This window comes from Ursus americanus, chromosome 6, assembly GCF_024610735.1.
Source record: "Ursus americanus isolate L20-20 chromosome 6, mUrsAme1.1.p, whole genome shotgun sequence".
NCBI classification, from domain to species: Eukaryota; Metazoa; Chordata; class Mammalia; order Carnivora; family Ursidae; genus Ursus; species Ursus americanus.
In genome coordinates this window covers 46789350-46807063 of record NC_142132.1, presented here as the reverse complement: position 1 = coordinate 46807063, position 17714 = coordinate 46789350, and the positions used below count along the sequence as shown (strand labels likewise).

Here is a 17714-nt window from a genome sequence, read left to right as displayed (position 1 = left end):
TGTCAGAGCAGTCCTAAGGAGTGAGCATTATCATTACGCCTATTTAACAGATAAACTGAGGCCCAGGGAGTTGGTGTAATTCGCCCAAGGTCACACAGCTCTCAGTGCTGGAACCCAGACTGTCAGGGTGAGTGGTACCCCCGGGACCAGATGCAGGACTGGCCGCGGTGGCTGTCCAGGCAGCAGGTGGGCACTCCTGCCCCTGCCTTAGCCCCTTAAGATGGCTGGTATCTCTTCCTGAAACTCCGCCCAGTGTGGGCATCCTTGTGCACACCGCACCGTGCCTTCCCATCTCTCCCACCGCATCCGGGGACTCTTCATGCCTGGCATCCCTCCCGAGCCCCAGAGCCTGTGCTCGGTGGTCCCTTTTCCTTTGCCACCGCACAGAGGGCCCAGAGCAGAGACCCACAGGACCCGCCGGACGTGCAGGCGGGCCTGGCCCCATCAGAGCACACGTGCTCTGCCCCGCCCGGATGCAGGCACAATGCAGTGTGCACCCAGACACCCACCCTGCTGGCCTGTCTGTGTGACCCCCTACCTGCCTCTGGCTGTCAGTCCTCCTGTGTCTCGGACAGTGCCCAGACCCCCTCTTGGGCTGCACATTCCCATCTGCTGTCATTAACCGGCCTTGCGTCAGAACAGCTTGTGTGGGTCTGCAGCACGGGAGCGCGTGCACCGTGTCCGTGCTGCTGCCACCGTGCGTCCGCCAGTGCGACTTCTGTGCTAGCAGGCTGCTTGGGCCGAGGGGGGAAGGCTGGTGCCTTCCTCGCTCCCTGTCCTCCTCCGTGGCTGTCCTGGCATCTGGGTTCTGTCGTGACTGGCAAATACACATGTCACATCTGCTCACAGCATCCCAGGCTCTTCACAGCCAGGCCCTGCGATGCCACCAGCTTCCTTTCATTCCCTTTATGGAAAACCACTCCACTAGCGATTGGCAGACAAGGGCTGTCCTTGACCAAGCAGGGGGGTGGCCCGTGACATTGGAGGAAAGCTCCCGCCTGGCGTGGTGGCCCCCGGGAGGAGCGCGGCCTGGGAGGGGCGGCCGCGGGCCGCGGGCGGCACCATCTGTGGCTGTCCTTTGTGCTGGCAGCCGAGCAGTCCTTCCCTCGCTGCGATCCGGCAGGCCTCGTGCTTGGCGTGCAAATGAGTTCCCAGATGCCCAGTGCCCGCCCCCCCCGCAAGAAGCGGTAACTAGGGGCTGGGGAGAAGAATGGAGCAATCTGGAAATTCATTTCTGTTTGTTCCAACCTCCCTGAATAGGCTGCCTCCCCTTCCAGCTGCGGCAGATGTGTGCTGGATGCCCGCTGTAGGGGCGTTTTGCCACGGTCGGGGCAGACACAGGCCGGGCTAGGGGCCTCTCCGGCACCCTCCTCCCTGTGCAGGGGGTGGCAAGATGTGCCTCACAGAGAGGGGCAGGACACATCTTTTAAGGCGTAGCTCCCCCATTGGCACCCCCTCTCGGAGGCAGAAACAGGTGCTCTCCCGGCCGGGGGCACAGGCCGCTGTTCAGCCCCTGCTGACCTCCTTGATTGGGTGTCTCTGGGTACCGCCTGAGCAGAGCAAACGAACCTGGTACCCTGGAGGGCCCCTCCCCACCCTGCCCCGTTCCCTGCAAGAGCCGCGGCCCTTCCCTTGCCCGGCAGCCCCCGCGCTTCCCCAGGGACAGGTACACGCCCCCCTCGCAGGCAGCTTCCAGCAGGACTGTGTGCACAGGGCTCTCCCACTGGTCCTAACAGCTGCCTCTTGCCCCCTGCCCACCCGGTGAGGGGCAGGAAAGAACCCACCGCTCACCACGACTGACAGCTGATGCGGGCCACAGGCAGAGTCGGACAGGGCTGCAAGGGTCCCAGCCCTGCCTCCCGGGTCTGCAGGCTGACAGGGCACCGGGTCCGGGATCTGGGCGGTTTGACGTGACAGCCCTGGGCAGCCGCGGCAGGGCTCTGTGCCCCAAGGCATCTTCCCCAGTGCCGGCTGAACGTGGTAAAGGGGGGAAGTTCAGACGAGGCCGGAGGGCTTCCTCGCTGAATTGGCGGGGCTGGGGACCTTGGCCACTCAGTTTCTGCCTTCTGAAGGGTTTCAGTTTGCTCTTCCACGTTCTGGTCCAGGCTTGGGCTTCACCAACGGGGGGCGGGGCGGGGGCCATCTGCGTGTCCGCCCTTCTAGCTGTGGTTAGTGTGAGCGAGTGACTTCCCCTGCCTGAGCTCAGTCTGCTCATCTGTAGAATGGGGATAGCAGCTGGCGTTCTGGATCGTGCAGAGCAGATTTGGGAAAAAGGACACCGAAGCAGGTCGTACAGCGTCTAGATGGGAGAGCCTGGACGTGAGGAAATGGGCTTTGCGTCCAGCAAGTGTCCAAGCGGTCGTGGTTCCACGGGCTCCTAGCTGCCGGACCGGGCTGACTACCGCCAGAGCTCTCAGACCTGGCTGGCCGAAGTCGTCATGGCAGGGGTGGGGCAGTGGCCAGGGTGTGGTCACCCCGTTTCTGCTCCCACACTGTCTCAGCAATTCCCCCGTCCACCCCTCACCACAGCTCTGGGAGGAGGGCAGGGCAGGGCTCATTATTCCTCTTGCCCTGCAAGCAAACTGAGGCCCAGAGAGGATCTCTGAGCTCCAGTGGTTCACACAGCAAGGTGGTGACAGCCCAGCCTTCCCAACTTGCTCATGTTCGTTGGACAGACTGGCCAGACCAACTGACCTGGAAGGTGCTTTTGGCCCCTGGTGGCCACGTTAGGACAGTGAAGGGTGATTCCCTGGCACCCCCGTTAGCTTCACCTGCTTTTCCCTTGGTGTCCAAGGGCTCAGAGCCTGGATGTGGAAGGTTCTCCTGTGCTTCTGTCGTCCATGCCCCCGGCCCACTCTAGTTCAGCCCCCCACCCCACCCCTGGGCTGCCCTCTGCCCTACAAATCCTTAGTCCTCCGAAGCGTGGGTGCCCAGCAGCACAGGGACCAGCCGCAGGTCTCACTGGAAGGCATGGGCACTTCTGCTGGGGGGACTTTCAGGGAGAAGCCTGCGGGCACTCCTGGGATTGTCAGGAGGCTCCAGGAAGGCTCCGGATTCCAGGTGACTTTTGTCCCTCCTCCCCTACCCACAAGGAGAGGCCATGTTGAGCGGATGGTCTGGATCATTTGCTGAGATGTCTGGGGGAGGCCAGCACTCCCTAAGCTTGCCGCACACAGGGTCTGTGCTGGGCTCCCTCCCTCCCGCTCCGGTGGTCTCTCCTTGGCAGCATTTCTGATGCCCCGTCCATCCTGTCCGTGCTCTCCTCTGTGCCGCCTCTGGCCTGTCCTTCTCAGAGTGGTGGCTATTAACATCGGCCCTCCTTCGGGGTGTTAGTGCCACTCTACAGGGGAGAACACCGAGGCCTCCCGAGGAGGCTCGGTGGCTCTCCCAGTGTCACACGAAGGTGGGAGCGCCCAGTCTGGGAGGACGAGGTGGGGTGGGCGTAGCAGGGTGTGGTGGCCACAGGGCCCACTGACCGTCCTGCCCTTCCTTGTAGCCCTGCTGTCGTCCTGGTGTGAGGAGCTCGGCCGCCTGCTGCTGCTCCGACATCAGAAGAGCCGCCAGAGCGACCCCCCCGGGAAACTCCCCATGCAGCCCCCCCTCAACTCCATGAGCTCCATGAAACCCACTCTGTCGCACAGGTGAGTGGGCATGTACCTCCAGGGGTGGGCCGGGGGCTGCCGGGTGGGTGCTGGGCAGGGCCCCTCAAGTGGTAGAACTGGGTGGGGCTCTCTGAGCAGCCAGGTTTTCTAGGTTTTCTAAAGTGCAGTTGTGTTTTAAATCCTGGTGGGGTGAGCACGTCCCCCATGCCAGCAGCGGTTGAAAGCACTGGTCTTACGCAGCCTGGCTGCTTTGTCCCTTCGGTAGAGGGCTGTCTCTTCCTTTAGGTTCTAGACTTCGGGCCCAAAGTGGACTAGCCTGAGCTCAGGGCCTTCCCTTTCTCCTAAGCAGGGTCCTGGGCAAACCCAGAGATATCCAGGGCCTACAAGGGGCTCAGGAATGTCACAGAGCTGGTGCTGCCACCCACAGATGGGGACAGACCCAGCCCTGGCCGACAAGGCAGGAGCTGAGTGAGGCCGGGCCGTCAGCGCAGGGGCGGGGTCCAGAGAAGCCCAGGGCCACAGGTGGGGCCGCCTTGGTGGAGGCCGTGGGGCCCTGAGGAACCGGCCAGTCTGCCCAGCAGCAGCCTCTGTAGGCGCACGCGCCCGGGACCAGCAAGCCGTGCGGGTGATGATTCTGCACTTCCCTAGCTGAGCCGGGCCGCTCTCCCTGCGCGCTCTGCCGGCGGACCCTGGAGCACCAGGGCCTGCCCTGCTGTCTGCTTTCCCTCTGCGGGTCCCGCTGATGACAGGCTTGGCAGGGTACATTTGTAGTCAGAGCTAGGCTCTCATGCACAACGCAGCCTGAGCGAGGCACCCGCAGCCCGGAGCACACGGCAGGTGACCTGGGTCCCACCAGGGAGGTGCTGCCACGAAGTCGGGCATTGGCCACACTCCACAAATTGCAGGAGGGGTTTCTGATTCTCAGAGCCAGGAGGGAGCTCCATAGGTCCAGCACCCTGTGCAGACAGGATGGCCCCCAACACGCGGCTCTCTGCCTTGGTCAGAAGCACTTTGTACGACAGCGAGCCCACCACCACCCCCCAGGGGCGCTGCCGCGCCACCCCCTCGGCCCAGCCTGTGACCCCTCAGACTCAGGACAGCTCCCCTTCTGTGTGGATGTTCCTCGGTGGGGGGCACTGCTGGCATTGGGTCCGGGGCATTTACTGTCTCGGGCCCTGCCCACTCGGTTCTTTTAGTGCCCCCACCCCCATGTTGTAAAAGCACCTTCACACACTTTGCGGGGGAGGGTACCACCCGTGGTTAAGAACCGCCGCTCTCGAAAGGCAGAACCCACCTCGGGCCGCCTTCCTCCCGTTGCCCTGGCTCAGCAGAAAGCCGCAGGGCACCTCGGTCTGGATTGCTGCCAGCCGCTCTGCACAGACTGTGGCTGAAGACGGCCTCAGCTGCCTCCCTTTCTTTTAGCTTCTAACCGCCCCGCTGGACTCCTCCCGCCTCTCGTTGCCTCCCGTCTCTTGTCCATCCAACCTTTCCTCCTCCGAGCCACTTTGGAGAGCAGTCACTGATGGTGGGCCAGGGCCCTGCAGCCCCACGAGAGACCTGCCTCACACCTTCGCGGCTCTGGACCCCGGCCAGGCCTTTGCCAGGTCATTGCAGAGCTGAGCTGTAGGCCCGAGGCCGTCCTGTCCTGGAGTCAACCGGATGAGGGATGTCTGTGCTCCGGGAGCTGCGTCTCACTAGTTGGGGAGGAAGTAAGACCCACTGAGGCAAAACTGAGACCTGACACATCGAGGCAGGGTGAGGGTTAAGTGACAGGCAGGCCTGGCCTTGGGGTCAGAAGGAGGAAAATGGCCGGGCTGTCAAAAGGCTGCCCAGAGGACATAGGCCATGACCTTCAAGGACTTGGTCTAAGACCTAGGCAGGTGCATTCTACGAGTTTGAACTGGCTTTCCCTTGGGGGTCTGGGACACAGTGCCCTCCACTGATGCCTCCACTGGCTTAGCTCCCTGGAGGGACCTGTGAGTGACAGAGGAGGCAAAGAGGCGGCCTCTCAGAGACGGAAGAGCCCTGTGCTCTGGAAGATTCACCAAGAACGGAGGGGTGACCGGTTGCTTCCGTAGAAGGTGGCCTCCTTACATTCTGTACCATACATTCCACCCCAAATGGCAGAACTAGAAGGGAAAGCCGGCCCAGAGCAGGACAGTGACTTGCCCAAGAACACACAGCCAGTAAGGGGCAGGACAGCGCACTGAACCATACGCAGTGCGCTGCCCTTCTCTGTGCCTCTGGCCATTCAAGATCAGCAAGGTGGTGTCTGGTTGTTAACCCAGCTGTGATCCAGACCTTGCCCTATTTCCCAATTCTGTACGAGGGCAGTTGAGATCGGAAAGAAGTGTCATCGCTTGAACAAAGACTGGTCCACATCCCTGCAGGTCCTACACTGAGGCCGAGGGCACATCGTGGCTGGGGATGGGAGGTTGGCTGGTCCCTACTTGTAGCTTCATGAATTTCCCAGGAAACCCCAATAGGAGGCAATCACCTTAGTCAAGTACTTTTCACAGAGGAAACTTTTCGAGCTCCCTCCTCCACCGTTGTATGGAATGACTTGGAGAACAGAAGCCCCTCTTGCCCTTTTAATTCAGGAGACCCTGGACCATGGGTGACATTTAGCATTTGGGGCTTGGAGGTGTGTGGCCGTTTAAAAACTCAGGGGTCCTTGTCTACGGGCTCTGAGGACAGGTAAATAGGAGAGGGTGGGGGTCCCCGGGAGCTGTCTCTGTGGGGCTCCGTGACTGTCACGCTTCTATAGTCCTGGCCACTTAGGGGGAAGGTGACACGGAGGTGGGCGCCACAGCACCAGGCTGGGGGTTGGGGTCCGTGACCCCTGTAACTGATAGGCGCACGGTGGCACTGAGTACCGTGCATTCACAAGGAGTCAGAAGGGGTCAGGCTCCCGTAGCCCGGTGGCTGCTGCTGAAGGGGACGGCGGTCAAGGGGACAGCAAGTACGCACACATTGGGAGAGAGCTTTAGGGTCTGTGGAGCTGGCCTTGGAGTGGCTCTGAGTCTGGTCGGGATGAGCGAGCATGGGTGGGTGCTGTCCTCCCCACTCTGCAGGCATGCGCAGAGCTTCAAGCAGGAGAAGGCAGGCCGGGAGAGGCCAGCCCGGGGCCGGAACGGGCCTCGGGCGCACAGCCCCACAGTGACCTGGACGTGCTGCCCGCAAACACTGCTGCCTTATTTCTCTGATTTAAATGAGTGGTTAAAAAAGCCATTGGTGATTAGCACACTGTCCATATGCAAATCAGTGCTGCAAAAGTAATTAAAAGCCTAATAGATCTTGTTTACACTCCTAACTTAATTACAGTCAAAGCCCGCTAGAGCTGGGGATGACTCCAAAATCAAGGGGTGCCTCCCTTCCTCTTCCGGGGGAGGGGTTTGCGCCCCCCCCCAAAGGAGAGGTGCCTGTGTGTGGCCCCAGGGCTCCCCTCTGTGCAGCAATTGGGGGGCAGAGGCACGGAGCCGGCCACTCTGCCCTCTCCCGGCTGGGGGACTCTGGGCAGCTCTGTAACCTCTCTGTGCCTCAGTGTCCTCATCCGTAGCTCTGGAAGCAGCAGTGCGGGGCCTCCAGCGTGCTCGCTTTGGTCAGCTAACAGAAGGGCTCCGTCAGAGCTGACCCCCCAGCCTTCTCCTTTCCTTGGTCCGATCACACCGCCTTTGCCACGTTCATTGGTAGCTGCTTTTGTAGAGCTGGACCCAAAGCTCGGGTTGTAACAGGTCCTTCTTGCCCCCAGAAAATTAAAAAAAAGAAAGGGAGGGAGGAAGGAAGGAGGAATTGAACGAGCCATAAATTCTGCTCCATCGGTTCCAGATTGCTAAGATACAGGATCTTTTCCTTTCCTCCTTCCTACTGAAAAAATTTAAAAGCCTCTAATATGCAGTTAGCTGCGCAGGTCCCTCTACGTTTCACCGCGAGGAGGGAAGGAAACGGCCCGAGTAATTGTGATGATGGAGAGCCCCGTTAACGGCTCCCCTAAATGAAAGAGGGTGGGAGCTTCAGTTCCTCACTAGCTTGGTGTTTCATTAGTGGTAACTCTACAGCCTTTGCATGGAGACGGGACCAATATAGCCGGATCGGGGAAATTAATTCGGGTCTGACAATACCCTTAATAGGAATTTGTTATTTCTCCCAAATAAAGTGGCTGTTAGAAGCGCAAGGGAAGAAATAACTCAGCCCTCCCCGCCTCTTCCCTCCGTGAATGTCTGTGTAGACACTGCCACAGGAGGTACCCAGGAGCCAGGAATCAGCACTCCCCTCTTGCTGGGCTTTACTCATTTTCTCACATTTAGTCAACATCAGTCAGTGCCTGTGGAGCTCCCAAGCAGACGTGTAAATCGTCCACTCTAACTGCAGTGTGAAAAGCTCTTTTATGTGACAAGAGCTGAGGGAATAGAGGAAAATGTCCTTGGTTCTGCTTGAGAGAATCACAAAAGGGAGTATCCAGGCTGGGCTTTGAAGTATAGGTAGGAGTTCACTAGCGACAGGAAGGCAAAGGAACGCTAAGGAAAGCCTCAGAGGCTTGGGAAATCTGTTCAACAAGCAGGAATGATAAAAACACCCCCTCTCATAGCATTTTTGCAAAACTTCTAAGCACCATCACCGTATCATGAAGTAAATGGGGGTACTTGCACGCAGTCAACCTGGAGAAACTGAGAGAAAAGTGTAAGTGCAGGTTAGGAGGGACACGGCCAGGCACTGTGCCAAACTTCACCTGTGTTCATAGGCTTCCTCCTAGGAGCGTGTTAGTCTCATTTTGCAGGTAAGAAAGTTGAGCGACCGAAGTGATATGTCCGAGGTCATAGAAATTGTCAGTGGCACAACCAAGGCTTGACCCCAAGGACTCTGAAGTTTAGAGCCCAGATAGTTAGCCACTGTGCCACAGGACCTCCTCGTGCCATCTGGGTAGCAGCCTCACAAATGGTCAGTCGGAGGCCCTGAATATTTGCCAGGATACGCTGTGCAGCCCAAAGCTAATGATTTGATGGATAGAGTGGCTTTTTTCCTGGGTGTTCTCTGCAGTCAGTCTTTGAGACTAAACTTTACATGTCCTCTGTCCCTTCATGCTGGGTGGCTTCCCCAAGAACCTTCGGGAAGCTGTGCCCCTTCTTGGAATTCTTGGGGACCGTGAGACGTTCCTCATAGCGTGAGCCTCCCTCGCATTATCACCATCTTTTTTTTTTTTTTTTAAGATTTATTTATTTGAAAAGGGGGGAAGGGGCAGAGGGAGAGAGAGACAATCCCCAAGCCGACTCCCTCTGAGCACAGAGCCTGATGCAGGGCTCGATCCCACGACCCTGACATCATGACCTGAGCTAATCAGAGTCGGTCGTTTAGCCACCTGAGCCCCCCAGGCGCCCCTCACCATCTTGTGCAGGGAAGTGCTAGCTTACCAGATCCTTAGCTCGCTGAGACAACGGGATGTGGTCAGGCCCACCTGGCAGTCTTGCCCTTGACAAGCTCTGGGGCCTTGTGAGCCTCCGCTCCTACAGCTGTGTCTGTTGAGCCCACTTTAAGGGAGGAAATGAGCTCTTAGGTGAAAATCCCTTCACATAGTTCCTTGCTTCTAGAAGCCACTCAATAGATCATAGCAACAGCAGCAGTCAGCAGTTTTAGGTGCCCCAGGTAAGCTGCCTGTGGTCACTTTGCTTTACCTGTGTGAGCTCACTCAAACCTCACGACAGCCTTCTGAGAGACGTACTGTTATTATCCCATTTTACAGACAGGGACACTGAGGCATAGAGAGAGTGAGGAGCCGTTCATTAGCTTCCCTTTGTCCCTCTCCCTGGAGGGTGGGACCTCTTACTTCCTGGGTGCCAGTGCCCATGGGGTCACAAGCACACTGTGGGTGGTCATCAATCAGGTTTAAGGACTGGACACCGTTAGCCGTTCTCAGGCATCCGTCTGAAGACAGTGTGGAGAGTTGGTGTTTCTCTGGCACTCTGGTTAGCAAAGGCTTTGTGAGTCCTAGAGGTGTGTGGAGACGTCATGCCAGGTACAGGTAGCCTAACTCAGCACTCCTGGGGCAGAAGGGAAAAGGCAGGAGGCTCTCATTTGGGCCCCCGCTCAGGCCCTACAAATGTGAGGAACAAGTGGAGCTCAAGCCATTGAATGTCTCAAGGGCTTCCTGGAGGAGGTGGCCTTTGGAAGAGGAAGCTGGGAAGGATGAGTGGCATTTTTCAGGGTGAGGATGAAACATCCAGACTACGAGGAGGCGCAGAGGTTGGAGAGCAGCTGCCTCCCTGTGAGGACGTGCTTGGCAGGCAGAACGCTGCTGAGATTCCAGATGGCCGCCGGGACTGGTGCCTCTCTGGGTGGACCAGGGCTCTCGGGGTGGTTTCGTCTGGGCTGGACTGCAGCCGGGGGCAGCTATGGCATGAGGCCGTGCTATGCGGTGTGCCCGTTGGGGGTGCACAGAGCTGGGCAGGATTACTCAGAGTGGGATTCTCACGTTCCAGGGGCCCTGGCGTCCCTTTGAACTACAACCAGCTACGGAGAAGAGGAGAGAAGTGGTTCCTAGCAGGCAGTCCCAAAATGCCAGGGATCCCTGACCTGGGCTGACCTCATCTGCAGGTCAAATAGTACTTGCCAGAGGAAGGAAGGGCCTCAGAACACCCTCCCACAGGCCCCCCAGCCCTCCTCTTCATCACCCTAGGCCCACTCCCACCTTGGGAGGGCCCAGGAGCCAGGCTTGTCCTTGCTCCTTGGGCCACAGGGAGCTGGAGCCGGGCAGCCCCCCCGGTGGCGGTGTCTGAGTCCAGGCAGAGGCGTCGGCAGGGCTGACTGCCATGGGCCTGTGGGGGCGAGAGCTTCGCTGCGACAGCAGGAGCCGTCTCCCCAGGAGATGAGTCACAGCCGTGTTGGTGCGGCTGCCACTTCTGCTTCTGCAGCAGGTGCGAGTGGGGGCGAGCAAGTCCCTGAGGCCGCCCCTCCACGCGTGTGCGTCTCTGCCCCCGCGTGTGCACGGCAACATGGCAGCAGGGTGCGTGTGCAGACACACGTCCGTGGCCCTAGCCACACACATGCACTCCTGGGGTGGGCCCGGGGCTCTGGGCTGCACCTTCCAGCCAGCCGGTGGGCATGCCCAGTTTGGGAACCATGGTTAAGTTTGCTTCTCACCAAGGTTCGGGTGGAGGGGACGAAACAGGAAGGAGTGGTTTCCGCCCACAGGGCCCACCCACGGAGCCATAGGGCAGTCAGGAGCTTGTTTGCGGGCCTGTGCAGTATCCCGGTGAGCCGGGGCCTCTCCACCCGCGGTGGTGAGGCACCAGCTGCCCACTCCCCCCGTCCCAGGCTGGGGGCGGGGGGCGGCTGCCAGGCTCCAGGGTCTCCCAGAGGGCTTTACTTCTGAGCCTGGTGGGCACATTCTAAAAGGACACGAACTGGACACCACCCTGGGGGGTTGCTGGGAGCTTGTGGGGCAGCGAAAACGCGCACTTGTGCTCTGTTAAGTTGCTGGGGGTCCTGTGTTCCATCCTGCACCCCTGGGACGATGGCCCCAAAGGACAGCTGGTATCTAGGAGTCTCCTCTCTGTTGTTTAAAACTGTAGCCTTCAGGGCCTCCCTGCGGGACTCTGGTGTGCCGGGCCTGGACTAGGTGGTACCCCCGTCCTCCGTAATCTCGCCCAGCGAGGTTCTCCCAGCCCAGCCGTGCTCAGGAGCAAGCTCATTGCTTCCTTCCCTGGGCTTCTCCGCCCCTTCTGAGCTCCCCAGGCTCCCGGGGCCCCAAGCAGCCATCCCAGATGCGAGTGTAAGCTGTCTATCCGCTTTGGCCGCTGCATTGGGGCCTCACCCCCTTTCCACTGACCCATGCCATGTCTGGCCGGCAGGAATAGGGGGCAGGCAGGAGGTCTGGGTTCCTGAGGGCATCTCCTCTCCCCTGGAAATCATGAGTAATGCCCAAGTCTGTGTCCCTTTCTCTTTGAGCAAGCCAAACTTTGGGCTACGTGCTCCTCTCTGAGCTGCATCAGACTTACGCTACCAAGGCCTGGGTTGTTCAAACCTCTTTGACTGAGACCCACAGTAAATATGCACAGGACACCGTGACCCAGGGCACGCACACACTCGCACATAAAGTCAGGACATGGAGGAATATTATTTATTCTTTACCATGTGCTCACGCTTACCTACTTTCTGTTGTACTCCCTCTTTTGTTCTCCTCATGCTGGTTTGATGTCATGACCCACAGCTTAAAAACTCTGAGAGCAGAGTGGGGGAATGCCCTTCTTAGGCCCATTTGACAGATGAGGGGACTGAGTGCAGACAGGCAGGGGAACTTGGACCCTGAGCCAGGAAGGGACAGGACTTGTACCCAGGGTACAAAAAAAAAAAAAAAAAAAAAAAAGCCCGGGCAGGAGGAAAAGGGAGTGGAGGGGGTGGGATTGCTATTATCCGAGGAGGTCAGGGCCGGCCCCTCCAGCGAGGTGACTTCTGAGCAGAGATAGGAAGGAAGCCAAGGGCTGGCCGGGCAGAGAGGGTGTCCAGGCCAGGGGGTGGGGAGGGGAGAGCAGGCCTGGGTGGACAGCGATGTGGCCTGCCTCCAGTCTGATCACCCCTGCAGGGCCCTGCCTGCCTTGACTGTTGGCTGCCGAGGGCTCTGCCCGGCAAGAAGCAGGGACCAGACTCAGCCCCCCGGGACCCCTCTGCCTGCCTGTCATGCAGGACAGTGCCTCCCTCCTGTAAGTCCTGACCTCTGGGCTGGCTCCCAGCACCTCCAGGGCCGGGCCTGGCTTGTCTGCTAGGCCAGGGTATGAGTTCTTCAGGAGTGAGCGAGCACTTTTGCCTTCTGCCGACTTCCTGTGGTGACGGCACAAGCCAGACAGAGGCATGAAATGCTTCCCTAGCACACCAACCTCCCCCAGACTCCCTTCCCCCATCCTGGTACCCAGCAGTGCTGCCCTGCAGGCCTCCCCCTCCTCGCGAAGCCGTGCAGGGCTGGTACAACAGATGTGGGTGCTCTGTGTTTCTGCTCCTTTGGGGACCATGTCTGGGATTGTCTCTTAATGAGAGGTGCCAGAGAGTCAAAGCAGAGGCATCTCCATCTCAGCGCTCCCAGGGGCTGGGACCCCAGCAGTTTCTTCATGCTGTAACTCTGACAGCCCCTCCCGTCTCCCGGGGGTCACTCTTCACCTGTACCACAGCAACTTAATAGGAAGCCATTATTGAGCACTTACTGTATGCACGGCAAGGTGTTGGGCCTAAGGTGAAGCCCGTGCTTCTGGTGTTTGGGGGCTTCTCAGGGGATGTCACCAAACAAGGTGGGTGCTTCTGGGCCTAGGAAGGAGACTGGGGACATGGGGCAATGGGGCATCGGCTGCGGGTGCTCAGGCAAGGGTGAGAGCCAAGGTGGGAGGCAGGATAGGGTGGGATTAGCCAGCAGGGTAAATCATTCTGAAGTGTGTGAGTTTGGACTTTGCCTTGTAAACACTGGGAGCCATTGAAGGTCTTTGATTGTGGAGAGTGTCTTGGGTGTTTGAGGGAGCTTAACTTGGCGGGGATGTGTACAGGAGACTGGGGTGGGAGCAGGGATGGAAGCGTGGCGGGCAGGCCCGTACCTGTGATCCAGAGTCAGGAAGGAAGGGTGACGTAAGGAATCTCTTGCCAAAGGCCAGGTCAGCTGGGCTGGGTGGCCAACCTGCTACAAAGGGTCGGGAGGAAGGGGGAAGAGGCGAGATTCAGACTGGGGCCCTTCCGATGTTTTCTGAGAAGGGACCAGGAAGTTCCAAGGAGAAGCTGGTGCAGGGGAACCAGAGCTCTTTCTGGAGAGCCACTTCAAGTCAGAGCGTGGTGGAAGGAGGAGCTCAGGTGGGGCCTGTGGGTCTCTCCTCTTCCTGTGGACTTGGGGCTGAGGTGAGGCCGACAGCCATGGGGGTGGTACCCCCACAGCGAGGGGGGGAGACATGGTCACTGGCACGGTCTGCCACCACACGAGGTGTGCCTGTTTGGCATCGGCCCCCGTGCCAGGCCTGGGGGTCTAGAGTGGACAGAGATGGGGGTCACCTAGGTTTGACTGGGAGCCGTGGAGGATGGTGGAGTGATGGGGCCCTCCTGTGTATGCAGTTCCTGAGGCTCCCCCTCTGTCTCCCTCTGCAGTGATGGGTCATTCCCCTATGACTCTGTCCCTTGGCAGCAGAACACCAACCAGCCTCCCGGCTCCCTCTCCGTGGTCACCACGGTTTGGGGAGTGACCAACACATCCCAGAGCCAGGTAAGAGCCTGTCCTGCCCCCTGCCGCAGCCGCCCCCGGCAGGACCATCCCTTGAGCCCTGGGACCTTTGGGTCATTCTCCCATGGCAGCCGTCCTCACGCTGCCCAGCTGGAAAGACCAGCGCTAGGGGCACGCTCAGCTGTGGACATGCTGCTACCCTCCATGCCTGCTCAGGAGGGCGGCGGCTGGCCCCTAGGCAACCGTCCCCACCCGAGGGCCTTTCTGGGGGAATGACTTTCATCTGAAGGAGAGCCGGGAGTTCCTCCCTAGCCCATGTTTACTTGGGTTGGATAAATAGGAGAACTTCCTGGGTTATTGGCCTCAGGGCTCCAGCGTCTGGGGTCTTTGACCCTGGGTAACCTGGGTTAGATTTCAGCAAAATGGTGAGCTTTCGGCTTGTGACAAACCCCTCCCCAACCCCCTGGCCAGCCCTGCCTCCCGCTCTCACCCCTTCCTCTTTCCTCCACGCCTTCCTGTCCAGCCTGCTCGGCCTCTGCCACGGCTTGGGGCTGGTGGCCTCCTCTGAGGGGCCCCTCGGCCGGGATCCTGCTGCCCTCCAGAGCTGGCAAGTTGGGCTTCTCTTTGCCCTGACAGAGCAGCAGCCCAGGGCCACCATGTGGCCCAGCTCTCTAGGCATCCAGGCCCCTTAGCAGGGGAGGGCCGAGAAGTCCAGTGCCGTCCACCTGCCACCAGGGGCAGGACCAGCCCCTCCTGGTAACGTCACGGGCCAGGGTTCTCATCCCCACGCTGCCAGCTTCCGGGCTGCGTTACCTGCTTCGAAGCATTTGTGTGGTCTGGGGACAATTCATGCCTCCACTTTCTCCCGCTTTCCCTCTGCTCTCCCTGTTGCACCATTTCAGCAACCCCCCCCCCATGTCTCCTCTTTCCCTCCCATGCCCCCCGGGGCACCACTTGGGTGACACCCACTCTCTGCCCACAGGTCCTTGGGAACCCTATGGCCAATGCCAACAACCCCATGAATCCAGGCGGCAACCCCATGGCTTCGGGCATGACCACCAGCAACCCCGGCCTCAACTCCCCCCAGTTTGCCGGGCAGCAGCAGCAGTTCTCGGCCAAGGCCGGGCCCGCTCAGCCCTACATCCAGCAGAGCATGTACGGGCGGCCCAACTACCCCGGCAGCGGGGGCTTCGGGGCCAGGTGAGCAGCCCCCAGGAGCGGCGTTGGCCCTGCCCTTCCCTTCCGTCCCGGAGCAGCAGTCAGTGTGAAACGCCAGCACCGTGCTTCCGGCACCTCTCATGCTCCACTGTCCTCTCCGTTAGAGGACACGGTCATTCCCCCCGCGCTCGGGCCAGCGTGTGGGTTGGACACTAGAGCAGCTGGTGGTCGTGATAGCCGCCAGGCCCATGGTGCTAGAAGGCCGCTGCTCTGTGCCCGTGTCCGTCTATGCTGGCAGACGCTGTGAGGGCGGGGCCGGCGGGGGCAGGAGCTGCTCCACGCAGGCGCAGGAAGGCCACTCTGCCCCTCCGGCGTTGCAGGCAGGACCGTATGAGGCTGAGAATCGCCAGGCGAGAGAAGGCCGGGGGAGGAGCAAGGAGCCCCAGGAAGATGCTACTGGGATGTGGGGGCTGGGCAGAGAGGCACCGCATTCCTCCTCTGCGGCCCTGCCCTGTCCAAGGCCACCTCTTTGGCTTCAGGCCACCGTCCACTGCTAGGGCCCGTGGGCAAGGCGCTCAGGGCTTTTTGAGGCACCGTGTCTTCCTCCAGAAAGTGGGCTGCCCTTGGCAGTGAGGCGCAGCGGTCTAGTGCCCGGGAGAGGCCACACTGGCCGGCACCCTGCCAGGGCTTCGGGGACTCAGCAGCTTGCCTGTCACCAAGGGGCACGAAGGGCTGCCAACCCCCGGGAGGCCCCTCTCCCCTTTGGGTTCGGAGTCTGGACGCCTCCCCTGCCTAGGAGCTGGGGGCAGGAGGGCATGGAAGGACCCGTCTTCTCCCTCCCGGCTGAAGGCTTACAGTGAGTTGGTTCATCTTCAGAATCAGGCAGTGTCTAAGTCTCCCCTTCTTCTCCCTTGCAGTTACCCCGGGGGTCCTAATGCCCCCGCAGGCATGGGCATCCCTCCGCACACCAGGCCGCCTGCTGACTTCACTCAGCCCGCGGCTGCTGCCGCAGCAGCTGCGGTGGCGGCGGCGGCGGCCACGGCCACGGCCACAGCCACAGCCACTGTGGCAGCCTTGCAGGAGACGCAAAACAAGGATATAAACCAGTATGGACCGGTAAGGGCCCCACTAGTCCAGCCTTGCCCCCCCCGCAGAGTTGGGGTGTTGGTGCCATGTGTGCTGGAAGAGCTGATGGTGTCAGGGTGCGTCTGGGTTTCCTTGGAGGCATGTGGACGGGTGTGTGTTAGGACGTGGGTGTGTCGGCGTGGTTGGGTGTGGTGGGGGGAGGCCGTATGGGTGCTTGTGTTTGTTCTGCGTGGGTTTGTGGCTCGTACGTGTCTGCGAATGGGGAAAGAGGGTCTTTATCGCCCTCTGGGCGCCTACTTACCAAAATGCGGGCTCAGTGCCTAAAACGCCTTGTCACTAGTCTGTCCCCATGGTGGCTTCGGAAGACCATATACTCCTAGTCCTCCCATCTGTGGATTGAGCCCAGGTCCCATTTCTGCTCCCCTGACCTTCAGAAGGACTGGTGGGGTGTGAGGAGAGAGGGTTCCCCACAGGAACAGGGGACAGGAGGTGGGGACTGTAGGAAGGGGACAGCCGGGCAGGTGGGCAGAGGTGGGAGCTGGGACTGCCTCAGACTTTGTGGATGGAGGGCGTGTCTCCACTGGCCGAGGGCGGGGCCAGGGCTTCCAGGAAAGGGGCTCCTGTCTCCATCCTCATCCCCCTCCATCCTCCCATGCCCCTCCCCACCTCTGCACCTTCTTCCCTGGTTCCCTGCCTGCCTCCCTGGAAATGCTGCCTGCTCTCTGGAGTGACTGCACCCCACCCCAAAACACCCCTTGGGCTGCATCTTTCCTGTGCGGCCTGCAGAGGGCAGTGGTGAGCGCAAGAGGCCAGACATCCCTTGGGGCCTGGTCACCAGCTGCAACCACACAGGAAAGTGCCCCCCCCAACCCAGAGCCTCCCACCTCCCCCACCCTTCCCTCCCTGCACTTTCAATGCATGTGGCATTTTATTCTTTTTTTTTTTCTTCTTCTCCCGTTGAAGGTCTGTTCCTCTTTCCAGATGGGTCCCACCCAGGCGTATAACAGCCAATTCATGAACCAGCCCGGGCCGCGGGGGCCTGCCTCCATGGGGGGCAGCATGAACCCCGCAAGCATGGCGGCTGGCATGACACCCTCGGGGATGAGCGGCCCTCCCATGGGCATGAACCAGCCCCGGCCGCCCGGCATCAGCCCCTTTGGCACGCACGGGCAGCGGATGCCCCAGCAGACCTACCCGGGCCCCCGGCCCCAGTCCCTTCCCATTCAGAGCATAAAGAGGCCATACCCGGGAGAGGTGAGTGTGACAGCAGACAGGTGGTGGCCAGGGTGGGAGGCGGGGAGGACCCAGGCCTTGAAAACAGAGGGGCTGTGGGCAGGACTTTGGAAGGGCAGGAACTGACCGGTGCCAAACCTGGACCAAAAGTCCGAGCCTTAGGACGGAGGAGTCAGGCTCCTGGCTTGGAGACCAGATCTGCCATTTCCCAGCTGGAAGTCCTTGATCAAGTCCTGTCCCCTTCGGGAGTCTTGGTTTTTCATTTGTAAAAGACAATGCCAGTCCAGCCCACCTCCTAAGGGCTACTTGGGAGACATGGACGTGGGGCCGGACGGGAAGCACTTGGCCCGGGGCCGGTGTGGGCAACAGCAATGCGGGGAGCGTGGTGTTTTGTCTCGGCACAGACACTAGCCGGGTGACTTTGGTGAGGAGCGAAGGCTCCTTGGGTGCACGTG

The 17714-nt window shown here is 60.2% G+C and overlaps 1 protein-coding gene across 12 annotated transcripts in view; it reads left to right on the top strand.

The window, feature by feature from the left end:
- The window catches only part of ZMIZ1 (zinc finger MIZ-type containing 1), a 234424-nt gene that overhangs the window by 195237 nt on the left and 21473 nt on the right, over positions 1–17714 (top strand). For 11 of the 12 annotated variants that reach the window (XM_045783347.2, XM_045783344.2, XM_045783341.2 and 8 more), the window contains 5 exons: positions 3497–3641; positions 13710–13824; positions 14765–14982; positions 15858–16056; positions 16990–17280. In XM_045783347.2, the coding sequence (XP_045639303.1) occupies positions 3497–3641; positions 13710–13824; positions 14765–14982; positions 15858–16056; positions 16990–17280 (968 nt within the window). The remainder of the gene's footprint in view (positions 1–3496; positions 3642–13709; positions 13825–14764; positions 14983–15857; positions 16057–16989; positions 17281–17714) is intronic. The other variant, XM_045783345.2, reaches the window with a different exon arrangement.